This window comes from Carassius gibelio, chromosome B15, assembly GCF_023724105.1.
Source record: "Carassius gibelio isolate Cgi1373 ecotype wild population from Czech Republic chromosome B15, carGib1.2-hapl.c, whole genome shotgun sequence".
In the NCBI taxonomy this organism is placed as follows: domain Eukaryota; kingdom Metazoa; phylum Chordata; class Actinopteri; order Cypriniformes; family Cyprinidae; genus Carassius; species Carassius gibelio.
Genome location: NC_068410.1, coordinates 12,942,691 through 12,959,344, shown reverse-complemented (window position 1 = coordinate 12,959,344; position 16,654 = coordinate 12,942,691). Strand labels below are relative to the sequence as shown.

The following is a 16,654-nucleotide window of genomic DNA, read 5'->3' as shown; positions in this document are numbered from 1 at the left end:
TGATGACAGGTTTGATAAATGGATGGCATTTCATCTGTTTGTGTGTGTGTGTATCTTAAGGAATCCAAGATGTTGAATCACATCCTGTGATTGAGGAGGAGGGTCTGTCTGTCTGTAACAGTGACCCAGATGTGCCAGCCAGTACCCTTGAGCAGAGCCAACATATGACTGGCTCAATGAGCTGTGGTTAACCCGTTAACACTCATTTAACAGTTTCCTTATACATTTCTCATGTGGACATGTAGAAATCTGCCCATTTTCCACGTTTAAGAAGCGAGTGGCAGTAAGAGGAAGTTTACAGGAAAAGATCACTGTGTTTAGATGACAACTGGTTCACATTGGTCAGTTGTCAAACAACCTGAGGATAAGATCATCTGGGGTCAAATTTCAGTTTGCAGTGGCTGGAACCACTAAAGAGAAGACCTTGGCAGTTACCACCCAGTCTTGAGGTCACTTCCTCTAGGATTCTTTTAGTAATGAGGATGTCTAGCAGTAATGATTGGGGAAAATGAGGCCAATGTTGGCATTGCTTCTTTCAGTGTGTGTTTTCCATATCTCTATTGGGCTCTCATATGCCCTCATCTTCTGTACATGCAGTCTTTCTTCTCTCTTCATGGGCCGATGTTGTGGCAGGTACTTTCTCTTCATATGTTATTCATCATTTCTAGGTAAATCTACCTTTTTTTCTGCCACTGAGTCACCTATCACTGCGGTGTGTCCATGCAGGGGTTCTGCTGATCTTGGTTTACAGAGATATTTTTGGCTGTAATCGGCTCATACATGACTCGGGTTGATGTCAGGGCCTTTGACAAGCTCTGCTGAGCTCTGTAAACACGGTCACACCCTGTGGACTGACCATCACGTCATTGATTTAGGGTCTCGCTTTATCTATGATCAACATTTGCTTGTGTATGTAAACGTGTTTTTTGATGCGTTGAGGGGATTGTGTACAGTCTGGGCTGTGATTAATGCATTTATCTCTGTTTCTAGAGACAGGAAGGTGATTTGCATTTATGATATAGAGAATTTGTCTGGGTGTGGTGGAGATTTTGTGTGCAGCCATGTGTGGTGAGCATAACTCGCTTTTGTGTTTTTTTACAAGTGGCACTGTAATTGCACTGGGCATTATTTATTATATAGTAAACTTGCTCCTCATGACTAGTAGACATCACTCTGTACTTAAATAAAATTTCCCTTAAATTAGTTATTGGTCATGTGAATCTATCAGGGCTTAATTAGATTTTTTCTTTTCTTTTTGCTGTATAGCAAATAATGTACCATAAGCATTTACCATAAAGCATGACCTATGAATTATAAAAAAGCCATAATTAAAATGTCAATGAGTCTTATTCAGTCTTGCCTGCTTGATAGCTGGACCGAGACCTGCTGAAGGCCCCAGAGTCCATCCTGGCTTTGATCTTGGGTCTGGATTCACTCTGGGAATGACCAGTGTGGATTTATTGGCACTTTAGAGAAACTCAGCAAGTTTGTGCCCCTAAAGACATGAGCCAAGAGCTTACCCTTAAGAGTTAAATGACTTGTCTATCTTTTACGTGTGAACTTTTTCAACATCTTTCAAAATTTTATAAAAATGATTTCCCTTATTAGGACTTCTCTCAGAATTTTTGGGTGCTACTCATACACTGTGCACTGATTTTTCTGCTTTGTCAAAAAAAAAAAAAAAAACTTGATTCAGTAATATTAATACAAATCTAAGCTAGGGGTCGACGGATATTAAGCATTACTTTTAATTTACTTTTTTTAAGTTTCAGCAATGTCTCATGATCTTTCAGAAATCTAATTCTCATTTGGTGCTCAAGAAACATTTCTTATTATCAATGTTGAAAACAGTTGTGCTAATATTTTTTTTGCGGAATTTCTTTTTCATATTTAATTTTTCGAACATAGAATAGGCAATATAGACCTCGATGTTAAATAATACAAATGCAATTCAGCACTTTGTATCATTTTACATTTAAAAAAATCTCTGTAGTTGTGGTCCAACATTACAAGGAGAATATTGAATCTCTGGTTTGGACAGGCTGTGGAATTGGCATCAGAGTGCAGGCTGACATGTCCCTGTCCTACGCTTGCTGACAGAGTGTGTGTGATGTGTTATGCAGAGGTGAGAGTTGTTCTCGTTTGTTCCTGGCAATACTCCTCTCATTATCCCCATCTGACAGCCTCATAGCTCACATTCCTGACCAATCCGAATGCCGTTTTTCTCTCGGATCCGACTGCAGAGTCAGCTCCGCTTCAGTCTGTTTCTCCCTCCCCCTCATCTGTGATCTCCCACACAGCCCTGCAAGCCGCCGTAGTGGGCTTTTAATCCACACAGACACGTGTGGGTGCGGGGTGTCCTCTTCAGGGCGTGCTGTAGCATAGACTCCTGGCACCACACCCCGAGCCGCCACAGGCCTGTACCAGCACCATCTGCAGAGCCTGTGCTATCACCACCTCCACCTCCCGCGGGGCCATTTCTGGATGTGAGGCACGACACAGAATCCCCACACTATTATCTGCACTACCTGAAAAATGATAGTGGGAGTGAGAAGTACACAAGTGAAAGAGGTGAAAACAATCAGCCTCCCTTGACAGGGTGTGTTGACCACTGATGGCTTCAGGCCACTTTTAAGAAGGTCTACAGCGCCCTCTTGTGCTTGTAAGAGTGAATGTCCAGACATAGAGGATTAAAACAGGAAGTTTCGCCTCCTAGTGGCAGGCTATGGTGTCACAGCCATGAAAAGGCACTTCCCCTACTCTCTCCATAGAGGAAGTGATTGATTTTGGCAGTGATTCCTGGCTAAGAGCATGGACAATGAAGAACAACAGAGCTCGGCTGTGCACTGCAGTTTCCTGTTGATTAAGGAAGAAAGGTCTTTATATGCGTATCGTACTTTGATTAAATGCAGATGCAAAGACTAAAAGAACAATAACTGACAGTGTTAGTAAAGCTTAATCCAATGCACTTTAGGACTCACTCTAAATAAACATTTGAACACTCCAAAAAATGAAAATTCATTTACTTGCTCTGATGTCATTTATAAACCTGCAAATCTTTCTTCTGTGTAATACCAAAGGTGATTATTGTTATTATTATTATTATTGTAGGAGTTCTTTAGGATTATTTTCATAATATTGTTTCTGAATGGTGACTAGGGCTGTCAAGCTCCAGAATATTACAAAACACCATAAAAATCCATGCGACGTGCAGTATTAGACATGCTGCATTAGATACGTCATATGAATCTGTTTTATGATTCAAAATCCTACAAATTCAGCTGGATGGAAGATGATTTTGGTCTGTTTCTTACACTCAGCTATTTCTTCAGAAGTCTTAGAAGATAGATATATACTAAACCATTCAAAACTTTGGGATAAGATGTTTTTTGTATTTTCTTTTTTAAGTCTCTTATGAATTATGAATTAAAAATGCAATTAAAAAAGTAAAACGGTGAGATGTTTTTTCTATGTGAATATTTTAAAATGTAATTTGTTCCTGTGATGGCAAAGCTGAATATGCAAATTAAATTTTCTTCTTTTCTTGTTCAGAACAGTTGTACTGCTTAATATTTTGTGGAAGCCATTATGCATTGTTTTTCAGGATTTAACAAAGTTTAGCATTTATTTAATATATATATTTGGTAACAATGTAAAAGTCTTTAGTGTCACGCATTTAATTCCTACCCCCAAACTTGGAAGTCTCATGGACTGCTTTTTGGTCATTTTTGGAGATTGACAGCCTTGGTCTCCATTCACTTTCCTTATATGTAAAAAGGGGGAAGATATTCTTAATATTTTGCTTCCACAGAAGAGAAATTCACAGGGGTTTGGAACAACCGGAGTCCCTGGTAGAGTCAGTCTTTAGTGCACAGCTCGTCTCTCTCACTGTTATACGTGTTCATTAGGTGTGAGCCACGGCAGCTTTTTATTTCCACTGAGCTCTGCTCTTTTGAATTCACTCTGTGTAGGAAGTGCCAAGGCCTTGCGTCATTTCCTCAACCTTCTCTCTCAGCGCTTCTGGTTTTCTCCTCTATTTCCCCTCTCCACCCTGCACCTCTGTATCGCACCGAGAACAGAAAAACGCTTATCCAGCGCTCATCGCCTTGATGCCCGCTCCACATCAACAAAGTTTGCACCGTCGTTTAAAGTTTGAGAGCTTCGTACTGTCCTTTGAAACCTGTGCACGTCTGCACTGGACCAATGTTTGCTCTGGAGCAGCTGAGCAGAAGAAGCAACTGTGGATCTGTCCATCGCCTGGCCTACATTTTTGGGGGTGGGGAGAAAGCAGGAGTGTTTCAGTGGTGGTACTTGGGGTTTTATTTTTAGCCTCTTCCCGACCCTCTACCACGACAGCTGTCTCCCTCCTCCTCCTCTGACAGAGCAGAGTCAGGAATAGCCTATCTCTTTGCACCTCTCAGAACTAGGGCTGCCGGTTAATGTGACGTGGGTCTTCTGGTTCTCAGGACTGTCTCTGTCTCTGTCCCACCACTTTGGTTGGCACTCAACTGCTCTCTGATCTTGGTAGCGAGCAGTGTTCAGTGTTTGGAGCTGCTGCAAAAGATCTCAGGTAAGGTGACAGACGTTTGATATGTTGATCTAGACCTGTGGAGGAGTCTGTGGGCTTATAGTACTGCTGCAGTCTGGACTCAGGCCTGCTCTGTCATCTATTTTTAGGCTTGAATGTGATGGCACTCCAGGAGCAATGACCGGACCAACCGGTGCTAATGATAAATCTAGTAAGTTTTGCAGGTTCACTTAAAAAAAAGGTGAATTAAATTAAGAGATTTTACATACTTTAGTGTTTGGATTGTGGACTGTGCTGTGTAATATGGTATTTTGAGACCGGAATGGGGCACTGGATTTGCATTTCTGAGGTTAAGGGCTGAAGGCCATAATGCTCAATACAAGCGAGTTGGTTTGCTCTTGTGGAAAAAGGTAGTGCCATTTCAGGTGTCTCGTTTATTTTACTCCGTTTCAAATGGGCCTAATTTTTTGGTCTTTTGTTGCTATTTTCAATTGCTTTAAAGTTTTTCTTCTATTCAGCGAGTGTTGAGTGTTTGATAGATGGCGTCAGGGGGTTATTTTGTGTATAGAGTAATTGGATCATATGCTTCGAAGTCTGTCCGCTGAAGCTTTTATTGATGTTGCCATAAACTTTCAGCTGTTCATTTGTCTCTTTTGTTGAGCTAAATTGCTGTTGCTGACTTGGATTTGTTTCGGTAAATGTTTTTTCATTTCTCAGTTGAACTATAATTTGGTTTTAGAAATGAATTGAATTTTATTGGTTGAATAATTGCTTTTAACCTCCATAAATGCTGTGTAATCATGTGTCCTCAATTAAAGCTGTTTAATTCTATTATGTTTTGACCACTTTTATATGCTATGTGTGTAGTCTTGCCTTGTTATAAATAAACAAATAATATACGTTATCCTATTAACAATATTAATCACACATGCTACAAACGTATATCCAGTTGCATTTGCTGCCCATTGGAAGAAAAGGAGGGCCATCTGCTTTGTTTTGGGGTTGCAGGGATTATCTAGCAGATAAATATACCCATTAACAGTATTTTTGTGATTTTTACACATTGAAATATTGCTATTATTACTAGAATATTTTAGTATATAATATTTCAGAGAATGTAAATCCCTGGGTTTCTACTTTTTACGACAATATAATTATGGTCATATTTGATGTTAATATTTTGATGTTCCTCTTTAAGTTATCTGTTTGTCTCTGGTTTTGTTACAGTGATGTGGGCTGCCTAATGCCCTTAATGTGGTAACTCTTATAAAAAGTCTGTGCTGTCAGTATGACAGAGCTCTTTTAATAGATAAGCACGCCATGGGTAACTTTATATAGCTTCAGTGTGTCTGTTGGCTGGAAGGCCTGGTGAAGGGTCAGTGGTGGCGTCAGGGCTTCAGGGGAGTTCAGGGTGGGGATCTAGATATGGGGTTAAAGGAGAGGACGGCAGCCAGCCACACCAGACAGGTCTAGTGGGGGATCCCAGAATAATCCATGCAGCTGATGCTGTACAATGTAGAAGTGTGATAGTGAGGGGTTTACTAAACTCTCTGACAGTTGTCCTTTTATAAAGGAAATTTTTAATCATGTCGTTCGAACATGTGGAACACAAAAGTAAATGTTTTGAAGAATGAAAGTGACCAGACCTTTAAGGATATTTAATATTGGGTGTAATGTTCCTCTAAGATGACACTAGACTCACAATATAGTTTTGTGTTTTGTTGTATTTTACATAGTTTTTCCTTGATATATAGGAATATTTAAATTCAAAAGCCTTCGGTTATATAGAAATCAGACTGCAGCTGTACAATGAGCTCTCTTTGACCCCCCATAAGTCTGTCATATGTCTCTTGTTCTAATATGGAGTATGTCAGCAAGTTCAGAACCCTGTTTAATGTCTTGATGAAATAAATTGCAGCTTGGAGCAAATCCCAATTTTTAATAATTTCTTTCTACCCAACAGAGCCAAGAACCTCCTCTTCTTTCCAGCATTGTGGGTCTTATTTACCTGAAGTTTGTGACCTCACATAACATAACTGTGAAGACCAGCATCCATTGTGCCAGCCCCTTGTCTGCTGGTCCCTTCATCTGTCACTCATCCTTTCATCCCGCCCTCCCATCCTCATCAAACCCTTCCCCGGCCCAGCCCATGACAGCAGCTTTGCCAGCATGGCATTCTCATCACGCTTTTCCTTCTGGGAGAAAAAGGAAAGTGATGTTCCATTCTCAAATTTCATCTTTTTGCACTGTGTGGCATCAGCTAGGTGGTGTGCATGAAAATGCATCGATGTTTTCACTTTTACAACTCTCTGTAGCATTGCACAGGGGGGCCGTGTGCATGGTTCATAAACACACAGCTGCTAACATCCTCTGGTTAAGGCATGCGTGTATGTTTTCTGGATAAATGGAAAACACTAATCGCTGTTTGAATATGACCAGTGTGATTCAACGTCATGGGAGAGTGTAGTTTCGCCAGCTTTCTGCAATAGCTTTTTTGATTGCATTTTGAAAAGCTGCCACTGGCTTGAACACCAACGTAAACTAATGCTACTGCTTAAAATGTCTAATTACAAATGGCACTGTAAATTGGTGCCTTATTAGGTTTCAACATTTTCTTTTTTGCTGCTTAACTTTTGGTCTTCAAAAAAGCCCTGCATGAAATGTGTTGGATACATCTGCATAATAACCTTAGCATTGACTTATTGTCCTAAATCAAATGCTAATGACCTTTTTACACGGACCTTTATAGATAAAAGAAGAGAACAATCCAATCGCCAAGAGTTCAAAAGACAATGTAAGTGCCCAGATATTCTGTGTACTAACAAATGAAGTATTACTGCGCACAGAGAAGAGAGGAATTGCAAATTGAAAAGCACTCTTGTCTATTTGTCCTTACAGTTTCATCTCAATGAATTAAATGTTGTGGAAAAGTTCATTTACTTCAGTAATTCAACTCAAATTGTGAAACTCGTGTATTGAATAAATTCAGTGCACACAGACTGAAGCAGTTTAAGTCTTTGGTTCTTTTAATTGTGATAATTTTGGCTCACATTTAACAAAAACCCACCAATTCTCACACTCTCAATAAATTAGAATACTTCAAAAGAGCAATAAAAAAAAACATTTTTCATTGTTGTCCTTCTGTAAAGTATGTTCATTTACTTTACAAGTACTCAATACTTGGTATTTAATTACTGCCTCAATTCAGCATGGCATGGAGGTGATCAGTTTGTGGCACCGCTGAAGTGGTATGGAAGCCCAGATTTCTTTGACATTGGCCTTCAGCTCATCTGCATTTTTTGGTCTCGTTTCTCATTTCCCTCTTGACAATACCCCGTTGATTCTCTCTGGGGTTCAGGTCTGGTGGGTTTGCTGGCAAGTCAAGCTCACCAACACCATGGTCATTTAACCAACCTTTGGTGCTCTTGCAAGAAAGCATGAAGTGCTCCAAAATCCTTTGGTAAATGCGTGCAGTGACTTTGGTTTTCAAAAAGCCCAGGTAAGACACCTCTGATGTTGTCTGGTTCAAGAGTGGCTTAACAAGAGGAATACGACAACTGTAGCCAAATTCCTTGACACATCTGTATGCCTAGACCCCAGCCTCAGCACATTCCTTGTGAAGTTCACTCAGATTCTTTAATTGATTTTGCTTGACAATCCTTATAAGGCTGCGGTTCTCATGGTTTGTTGTGCATCTTTTTCTTCCACACTTTTTCTTTCCACTCAATTTTCTGTGAACATGCTTGGATACAGCACTCTGTGAACAGCCAGCTTCTTTGGCAATGACTGTTTGTGGCTTACCCTCCTTGTGAATGGTGTCAATCATTTTCTTCTGACAACTATCAGATCAGCAGTCTTCCCATAATTGTGTAGCCTAGTGAACAAAACTGAGGGACCATTATGAAGGCTCAGGAAACCTTTGCAGGTGTTTTGAGTTGATAAGCTGATTGGCTGGTCAGCATATTTTAATTTGTTGAGATAGTGAATTGGTGGGTTTTTGTTAAATGTGAGCCAAAATCATCAGAGTTAAAGGAACCAAAGACATAAACTAATTCAGTCTGTGTGCACAAGTTTCACAATTTTATTTGAATTACTGAAATAAATGACATTCCACGACATTCTAATTTACTGAGATGCACCTGTTGATACACATCTAATTAGATATTTGAAGTTATTATTTGCAGAACATTATCCTGTTAGCTCTAAGTTTACATGTTTTGACACAGGATACAGAATTGTTGCTGCTTCAACAGCATACCACTTTGTGAATGAGTATTTAAGAATAGCTAATTATTTTAGATTTAGATTAGATTTAGATTAGATTTATGAAAGCATATTTTATTCAATGCATTTGGACCATTGATTTCTCACTTTTACATTTGCTATATGGTAATTTGCCTCTAAATGGTGTTATCTTGACTTGAAGATGGTTTGCTCGATTCTTTGTTGTTCTGTTGATTGATGTGCAGATGTTGCACATCACCAGCTGTGCTTTGTCTGAGCGGGAGGTTGGTGGTTAAATCAAGAGCGTAAATAAACAAACTTAATACATTTCAGTAAACCACCTTAAGTTCTGACTCCGTATCTCAGCATGATTTGAATTGTTAAGGTCCTTGAATACTGAGTAATTGAATAATAAAAAAAAAAAATCATATTCGTCATCTTTTCCTATCATAATGAATGCTAGCGATGTGAAAACACAGAAAATCGAACCTGGATATGTGTGTAGGAGTGAAGAGACAGCATGGTAGGGAGCAAGACGGGGTGTACTTTCAGTCTGAGTGTACAAATGCATGCTTGGAGAGGTGCTCCATGCAGAAATTTTAAGCGCATAAGTCACTGAAGTGAATTAATACGATAGTTCACCTCTTCTGCTATCTCTCTTCTCCTATGCATACAAACGTCTGTATAATATGTCAACAGAAACCAATATTCTAATCTACTTCCCTTTCACCTATTTAATTGTGTTTGGTAGCCAAATGGTTTTGTTTTGCTTTGTCTTTTAGTGAGAATGTACAATATGTATGGCATTTACTATTGAAAGGTAGCCATCTGAATAGGTTTCATTTCCTAAAATAATAGATATTTTTACAGATTGGTCACACTCATAGAACAGTGAATGAAGCAGGAATATGTGCATAGAAACCAACATCAAGAATACAGCATTGCATGATGTGCTGGTTGAGGAAATAATTGAAAACAACAGTGTTTTGAGATCTGTAATCATGTCATTTAAAGTTCTTTTCACTGATCTTTCCACATTAACTTTTCTACATCTACCGTACCTGCTGGGTGAGTAGTCTGACAGTGATGGCAGCCTGAGTAGCCGTTCCCAGTCAGTGCCCAGCCTGGAGCCTGGCAGAGGCCTACTGCGTGCCAAAAGTCCTCAGCCTGTTCGGGACACACCCACAGAGATCCAGTCCCAACCTCAATTCAGGCGAGTCAAAAGCCCCTCACCCAACAGAGATAAGATGGCAACCAGAAAGTTGTCTGAAGTACCAAAGATGCCGGAGCGCTTCAAAAGCCCTGAGCCTTCCCAAGCTCCCTTGAGTCCTGAACCTTTACTGAATGGAGAAAGCAAAATGAATTGTACCCTCAATGGCAGTGTTAAGACTACCGCTAGTGCTAGTCAACCAGAGCTCACAGAGGATTTGCAGGGTGGGACCCATAAGAAGGTGGTTAAGGTGGTACGCAGAGTGGTTAGGAGGGTAGTTCCTGCTGAAGAAGACACAGCAACAACTCCTGCAGCCATGTCCCCAGAACCACCTAAACCAGCTTTAGAACCACCGAAACCTGAATCAGCATCTGTTCCAAAAGTTGTAAAGATGCCCGTGTTCTCCTTCAGACATGATTCCATAAAGAAAGAGGAAAGAGATGATATAGCTGCTGGACTGACTAGTTTAATGGCACGAGGCAGGACCAGGGAACCCCGTCCACGCATCCGCAAAGATGAGCCTCTTGAAAAAGAGGATGTGAAACCTATAGGGAAATCTCAAGATAAAGAAACTTCTGGACCAGCACCTAAAACTGTGCCGAAAGTAGAGGCCTCCCAGACTCCAAAACAAGAGCCGCAGACTTCAGCTTCTGCTGCAACATTGACGACTCCTAAGTCTCCTGTTTCACCACCAGCAGGATTCATCCCAGCCTCAAAACCTAACCCACTCTCTCCTCCATCTGGATTTGTTCCTACATCGAAACCCTTAGGATTTGGCCCCACCTCAAAACCATCGACTCTTGCCCCTCCGGCAGGCTTTATTCCTGCTTCAAAACCTTCTCCTGTGACTCCTGCTGGATTTGTTCCAACAGTTCCTATTGTTTCTCCACCTACAGCTCCTATTTCAGATCCCAAAACATTGCCTGTTATCCCCAGTTCTACACCTGCTGATCCCAAATCAGCTGCTACCTCTGCTCCAACTGTTTCTGGGAAAACCAACACCCGTAACCCCCCAGCCCCCAAAACAGATCCATTTGCCCCTCCCTCAGGGTTCATTCCCACAAATAAACAGATGCCTATAAAGAAACCAGAGGTATTGATCACACCGTTTACTTGGCTGCATGGATTGCTGTAGTTCACTTAACTGCGTGAGGAGTGCACTAATGTGAATGGCATGTGCCTCTAGTACTAAGATACCAAGTATTAAGAACCTGTATATAGTCTGTATGTAGTCTGTACCTTCTTTTTTCATAAACATTTTCTTTGCATTTATCCTAGTGGTTTATAGATCTCAGAAGAGTTTGTAGCTCTCAGAAGCATACTTTTGGTTGTTTGACTGCACCCTTTTCTTAGGCTTCTAACTCTTTCCTGAGTTGCCTTTCTAATCTCTTTGTATTTAACAGGGCTATGTTTTCCAAATACATTGTACGTCTAAGTACGATACATTGTAGACCCATTGCCACCAATGGAGCTACACTTCTGTAAGATCATGAACAATAGATTTTATGGATTGGATACTGGTTTTGTGTAGCAAAAGCATACTGTTGTGATGGTTGATTTGGAGTGGTTTGGTTCTGGTATTTCAGATCAGAAGAAACTAATTTGTAATTGGTTGCATGGTTACCAGCTTCGGTGTTCATTCCTTTAAATAATACGTTTGTGACTTTGTGTGTGGTTTGGACATAATATTTGAAGGTGAAGACAGCCATACATATGCCACCAAGACAACCAGGGAAACCTTCTCCTGGGAGAATTTCTAAACCCTCTCTACCAGCCTTGTCCAAAAAGGTGTGTGTTTTATTAAGATCACACTCTGCAGCAGTTAGATGATACACTGGCTCAGCTCTGCAGGAAGGGAATGTAGCATGGCTAACATGCACACTCGTGCCTTTGCTTTCAGTCAAGTTCTGTGTCGAGCTTTTACAATTTATTCTTTTGAATAAATTAATGTTGGCTACTATATAACACTACTCAATAACAAAGCTATGTGCATAGTTTGAGTTAGACTCACCTCTTCTTGGTGGTCTGACCTATAGGAGAGTCTGCCATTGAGTCCCACAGAAGAAGCACAGAGACGGCTGGAGAGGATCTTCGCTGCACCTGTAATGCCTGTTCATTCCTCCTCTTCCTCTTGTCTTAATTTCTGCTTTCTTATCTTTTTCATCTGACTCACTCACTCTCTCTGATGCTAAAATTTTCTTTATCTCTGCACTGGCTGTAGACTTATAAATAAAGCTCTTTAAAGCTTGATAGTACTTATGCCGAGTGAATTCTCATGGGGAAAGGGTTTAATACACTACATTGTTAATGAGGACAAAGGATAATAAAGACATTAATGTAAGCAGAGCAACTACATAATGCCTTTGCATCACATGGTTACAAACTCTGTTTCTTTAGAAGTTATGGCTTTATTCCAAACTATAGTGAACCTGCCTACCTTGACACTGTAATGACAGTTTCATAAATCTCTTTAGACAAAATTTTAAACAAGCTAGCCTTAGACAAAAACTCAACTTCAACTCAAACTCAACTTATTTATTTATGAAGCCTCCCCCCAAGTTTCAAAATGGAAGCCAGTTTGAGGACATTTACCTCAAACTTTTCATTTTGAAAAGCATTCAGCAATGTTCTTTCTCATAAAAAAATAAAATAAAATAAAAAAACTCATATTTAGAATCTATTTTACCCAACTTTTTAAACTGTTTGTTTGTTAATGTAGCATATTGTTAACTTAGCAAAAAATGGTTATGCCACGTTACAGTACTTGTGTATGTCCTGTTTAAGAGACCATTACCACAGAGGGTTTAAATTAATTAATTTGAGGGTTCATATTTAGAGGATATATGTCTATGTAGAGAGTAAACAACAAGGCAGCTCACTTGGTTTTGGAAGAGGGCTTGTATTGTAATCTGTATTATGGGCTGCTCTGCTACAAGACCAATAAATAGATGTTTTCCCCTCTTTGAAATAGCTCCGACATCTGCTCTGATGTCCTACCCTGTTAAAAAAAACCCAGCATATGCTGGTTAGGTATGTGATCAGCTCATGACCAACTAAGGACCAGCTTTAACCAGATGCCATGCTTCAAAACATACTTAAAGCGATACTCCACCCTAAAATGAAAATGTTGTCATTAATAACTTACCCCCATGTCGTTCCAAACCTGTAAAACCTCAATTCATCTTCAGAACACAATTTAAGATATTTTGGATGAAAACCTGGAGGCTTGAGACTGTCCCATAGGCTGCCTAGTAAATAACGACTTTATCCAATAATTCCTTTGTCAACCGTCTCCTCTGTGTCACTCCATATTACCGTGCTGCTTATGCTCTACTGTGTCCTCCGCGCCATAATGATGCACTGTTTCTATGTGTATTTAGCATTGATTTGAAATAAAATAGCGCATCCTTGTGGCATGGAGGACAGAGAAGGGCATACACAGCACGGTGATATGGAGTGACTCCGAGGAGATCGTTGACAAAAGGAATTATTGAATAAAGTCGTTATTTTTGTTTTCTTCGCTTACAAAAAGTTTACCCGTCATTTCAAATAGCCCAGATTGCACATCTGATGGCAGATGGAGTATTCTAACGACGACTTTTCATACCTTTTATGGACCTTGACACTGTTATTTACTAGGCAGTCTATGGGACAGACTTAAGCCTCCAGGTTTTCATCCAGAATATCTTAAATTGCGTTCTGAAGACGAACTGAGCTTTTATGGGTTTGGAACAGCATGGGGGAAGTGATTTAATGACAAAATTTTCATTTTGGGGTGGAGTAACCCTTTAACCAGCATATGCAGTTTTTTTCAACAGGGTACTGAGCTTATTTGTCATTGTAGCTTTTTTGATAAGTCTCTTAAACCCCATGTTTTTATAGTCCATTTTTGTCCTTCCTATATCACCATCTCATGTACTTTCAGCTTTTGCTATGTGCTGCAGTACAACTTTATTATCTCGCAAACAGTTTTTCATTGGTTCAGGCATGCCCATCTCACCTCCATCTGCCTGCTGTCTTTTCATCTGTGAATACATGTCTCATCTTTACCTCTCTCTCTCATCCATCGCTGTCTCTGTGGCTGTGATTGATTGGCTGGCTGGTCTAGCTGGAACCTGTGGCCAGTGCCTCTGCATCATCTCAGGTACAGGGCCCCTCTGGGGACGGCTCTTCCCCCACTGCGCCCCTCCATGTCTTGGTCGGAGTGTGCGCTCGCGTGGCCTGTTGGAGTGTAAGCTCTCTGTTCCACCTTTCTAACCCACCCCCACCCACATACAAGGCTATTTATGTTTTTGTGCTCATGTTATCAACCTAAAATAGATAAGATAAATATGTTGTTGGATTCGCTAACTGAACTTGATTTACTTGTATATCTTACAGTATCTTTGATAGAAGGATTGCCTGCTTGTTTATTGTGTATGAGTGATTGTTTTAAACCAGTGTTAATGCAATGCATGGCGACTCAGGGTTAGATGTAACTGCATGAAACATTTGCTTCTGCTGCCCCACTTATCAACTTATAGGTGAGTAGCAGTGGATATGCGCTCTAACTGGTGAAGACTTTGATTTATGAATATCCCTGTTGTTTCCTCATGCCCCAGGCTCTGAATATTACCTCATTTATGCATTACCTCATATCACCAACATACTGTCTTTTATATATCCTTGTATCACCTTTCTGTGTTAACCATGCAATTGTTAAAACAAATCGTGTTGTGTGCAGCGATGTTTATATCTTTAATGGAATATAGTCTCATACACCCCATGTAGAATTTGTAATGCTAAATGTTTATTTTCCGTAGGCTGACCATAGTGCCTTACGCTCATATATATTACATGATCAATAACCCTTTTTATTCACAGGATGCTTTAGATGCTCTGTGTGTGGAGCTGAGGCAGGCTATTAAACTGATGAATGACTGTGTTTGAGAGATGCACGTTATAACGTGTTATGATGTCTAACGCTGCTCTTGCCCCCTCATGCCGACCTGCCGTCTCACAGGAACAGGTGGAGGAGGATCCCGTGGCAATCCTAAAGGCAGACCATGCCGCTGCCGCCCATCCTAAGGTCTGCTTTCTGCTTTGTGTGCACTGTAGTTCACCTGCATTATCCCACCCTTGACCTGTCGTGTCAAACTTGCCTTTGTGTTGTGGAGTGTTGTGCTCACGCCCATCACATTTCATTGAGAACACCCCAGTCGTAGAGCCATGATTGAGAGAGACACTCAGAGAGAGCAAAACGGACAATCTGGACTCATCTAACATTTAATTAGCATTGGATTGTTATTAACAGTGCTGTAGTGTTTTCTACCTTTCCTTCACCTATGCCACTGTACTTGTAGAGTGTACCGGTTTATCTATAATTATAACATTGTTTACTAACCAAACACCAGAGGGGAGAAGCTTGTGAACTGGAACACTATCAATGGATCACTGATATACTATCTCTCACTGTCAGCCCTTCACAGCAGTTCACAGAGTTCATGTTCAAGCATGAGTGCAGTGGAATCAGACATGCCCAGACAACCAGAACATCAGGCTTGTAATCTGACCCCGTCCATCATTTGACGCCCGAGTTGGCTTCATTTACACCTGCCTTTAAACTCTTCCCATCTTGCATGATAGCCCAAAGAATTTTAAGCTCATTTCCCATTGCAGACATTGGGATACTATGTTTTTTTTGGACTGATCTGGGACCTCTTTGTACTCTAATTGTTATTCTGTCAGCAGAGGTCTCCGATCAGGGAACAAAGACTAATTTTGTGTCATTAAATGATAACCGTCTTCCTCTGATAAGTGTGGACAAATTAATGCATGGAGTGGATTTAAAGCATATCAGTGATGTTCCTGTTCAAAAGGTCTGTGTAAAGCCATAAATAATGAGTTTGACTGTTGTTTCTCTCCTTCACAGGTGAAAACAGAGGAGCAGATCGCTGCAGAGCAAGCATGGTATGGTTCAGAGAAGGTGTGGCTGGTCCACAAGGATGGATTCTCTCTGGGTTAGTATGAAAGCCATGCAAAATGAACTCAGAGTATTATTTTAAATTGAAGACAACAGGAAATGGCATTTTCTACTCCTTTAACTTCTATAATTTGAAATCTTCCTATGTGAAAATAGAATATTGAGCTAGAGTGGAAGAGAAAGTCATTTTGGAGGCGGAGAACATTATTGTATTTTGATGAAAGATTATGGGAAAATGTTCCTCCTTAGAATAGTGTGCACTGATGTTTCACACAACACAAGGGACATTTTTTTTAAGAAAGGAAATGGGTTTGATTTTGATTTTATGCTATTTATTATTTAATATGAGTTTCATTACTATTACAATAAGGTGCGCTTTAATAGCACTAGAATTTTAGAAGTCTCTTTTAATTTTGTTTTTGATCTTGTGTGCGCAGTCAGAAATAAAAATGTTTTATCCCAGTGCTCTTTGGTGTTCTTTACAGCCACTGTGGTGAAGACAGAGACTGGCAGTCTACCAGAGGGGAAAGTGAAAATCAAACTGGAGCATGATGGGACAGTACTGGACGTGGACGAGGATGACATCGAGAAGGTCAGTTGTCCTGGCTGATGATGTGTGTTTTAGTATGCACAAATAAGATAATTAATTCATAGTCAAAATGAAAAATTCTGTTTTCTGCATGCATGTTACAGATAATGTTTTGAACGATCCATCTACGTTTAATTTTAA

The 16,654-nt window shown here is 40.2% G+C and overlaps 1 protein-coding gene across 8 annotated transcripts in view; it reads left to right on the top strand.

The window, feature by feature from the left end:
• The window catches only part of myo18ab (myosin XVIIIA b), a 98,860-nt gene that overhangs the window by 26,552 nt on the left and 55,654 nt on the right, over nucleotides 1-16,654 (top strand). For 2 of the 8 annotated variants that reach the window (XM_052575467.1, XM_052575463.1), the window contains exons 3-4: nucleotides 15,874-15,961; nucleotides 16,410-16,516. In XM_052575467.1, coding sequence (XP_052431427.1) covers nucleotides 15,874-15,961; nucleotides 16,410-16,516 — 195 coding nt within the window. Of the gene's footprint in view, nucleotides 1-4,055; nucleotides 4,571-4,677; nucleotides 4,740-6,491; nucleotides 6,738-7,277; nucleotides 7,323-9,828; nucleotides 11,056-11,657; nucleotides 11,751-11,998; nucleotides 12,065-14,070; nucleotides 14,194-14,964; nucleotides 15,031-15,873; nucleotides 15,962-16,409; nucleotides 16,517-16,654 lie in introns of those variants that run through there. The other 6 variants (XM_052575461.1, XM_052575460.1, XM_052575459.1 and 3 more) reach the window with 6 other exon arrangements.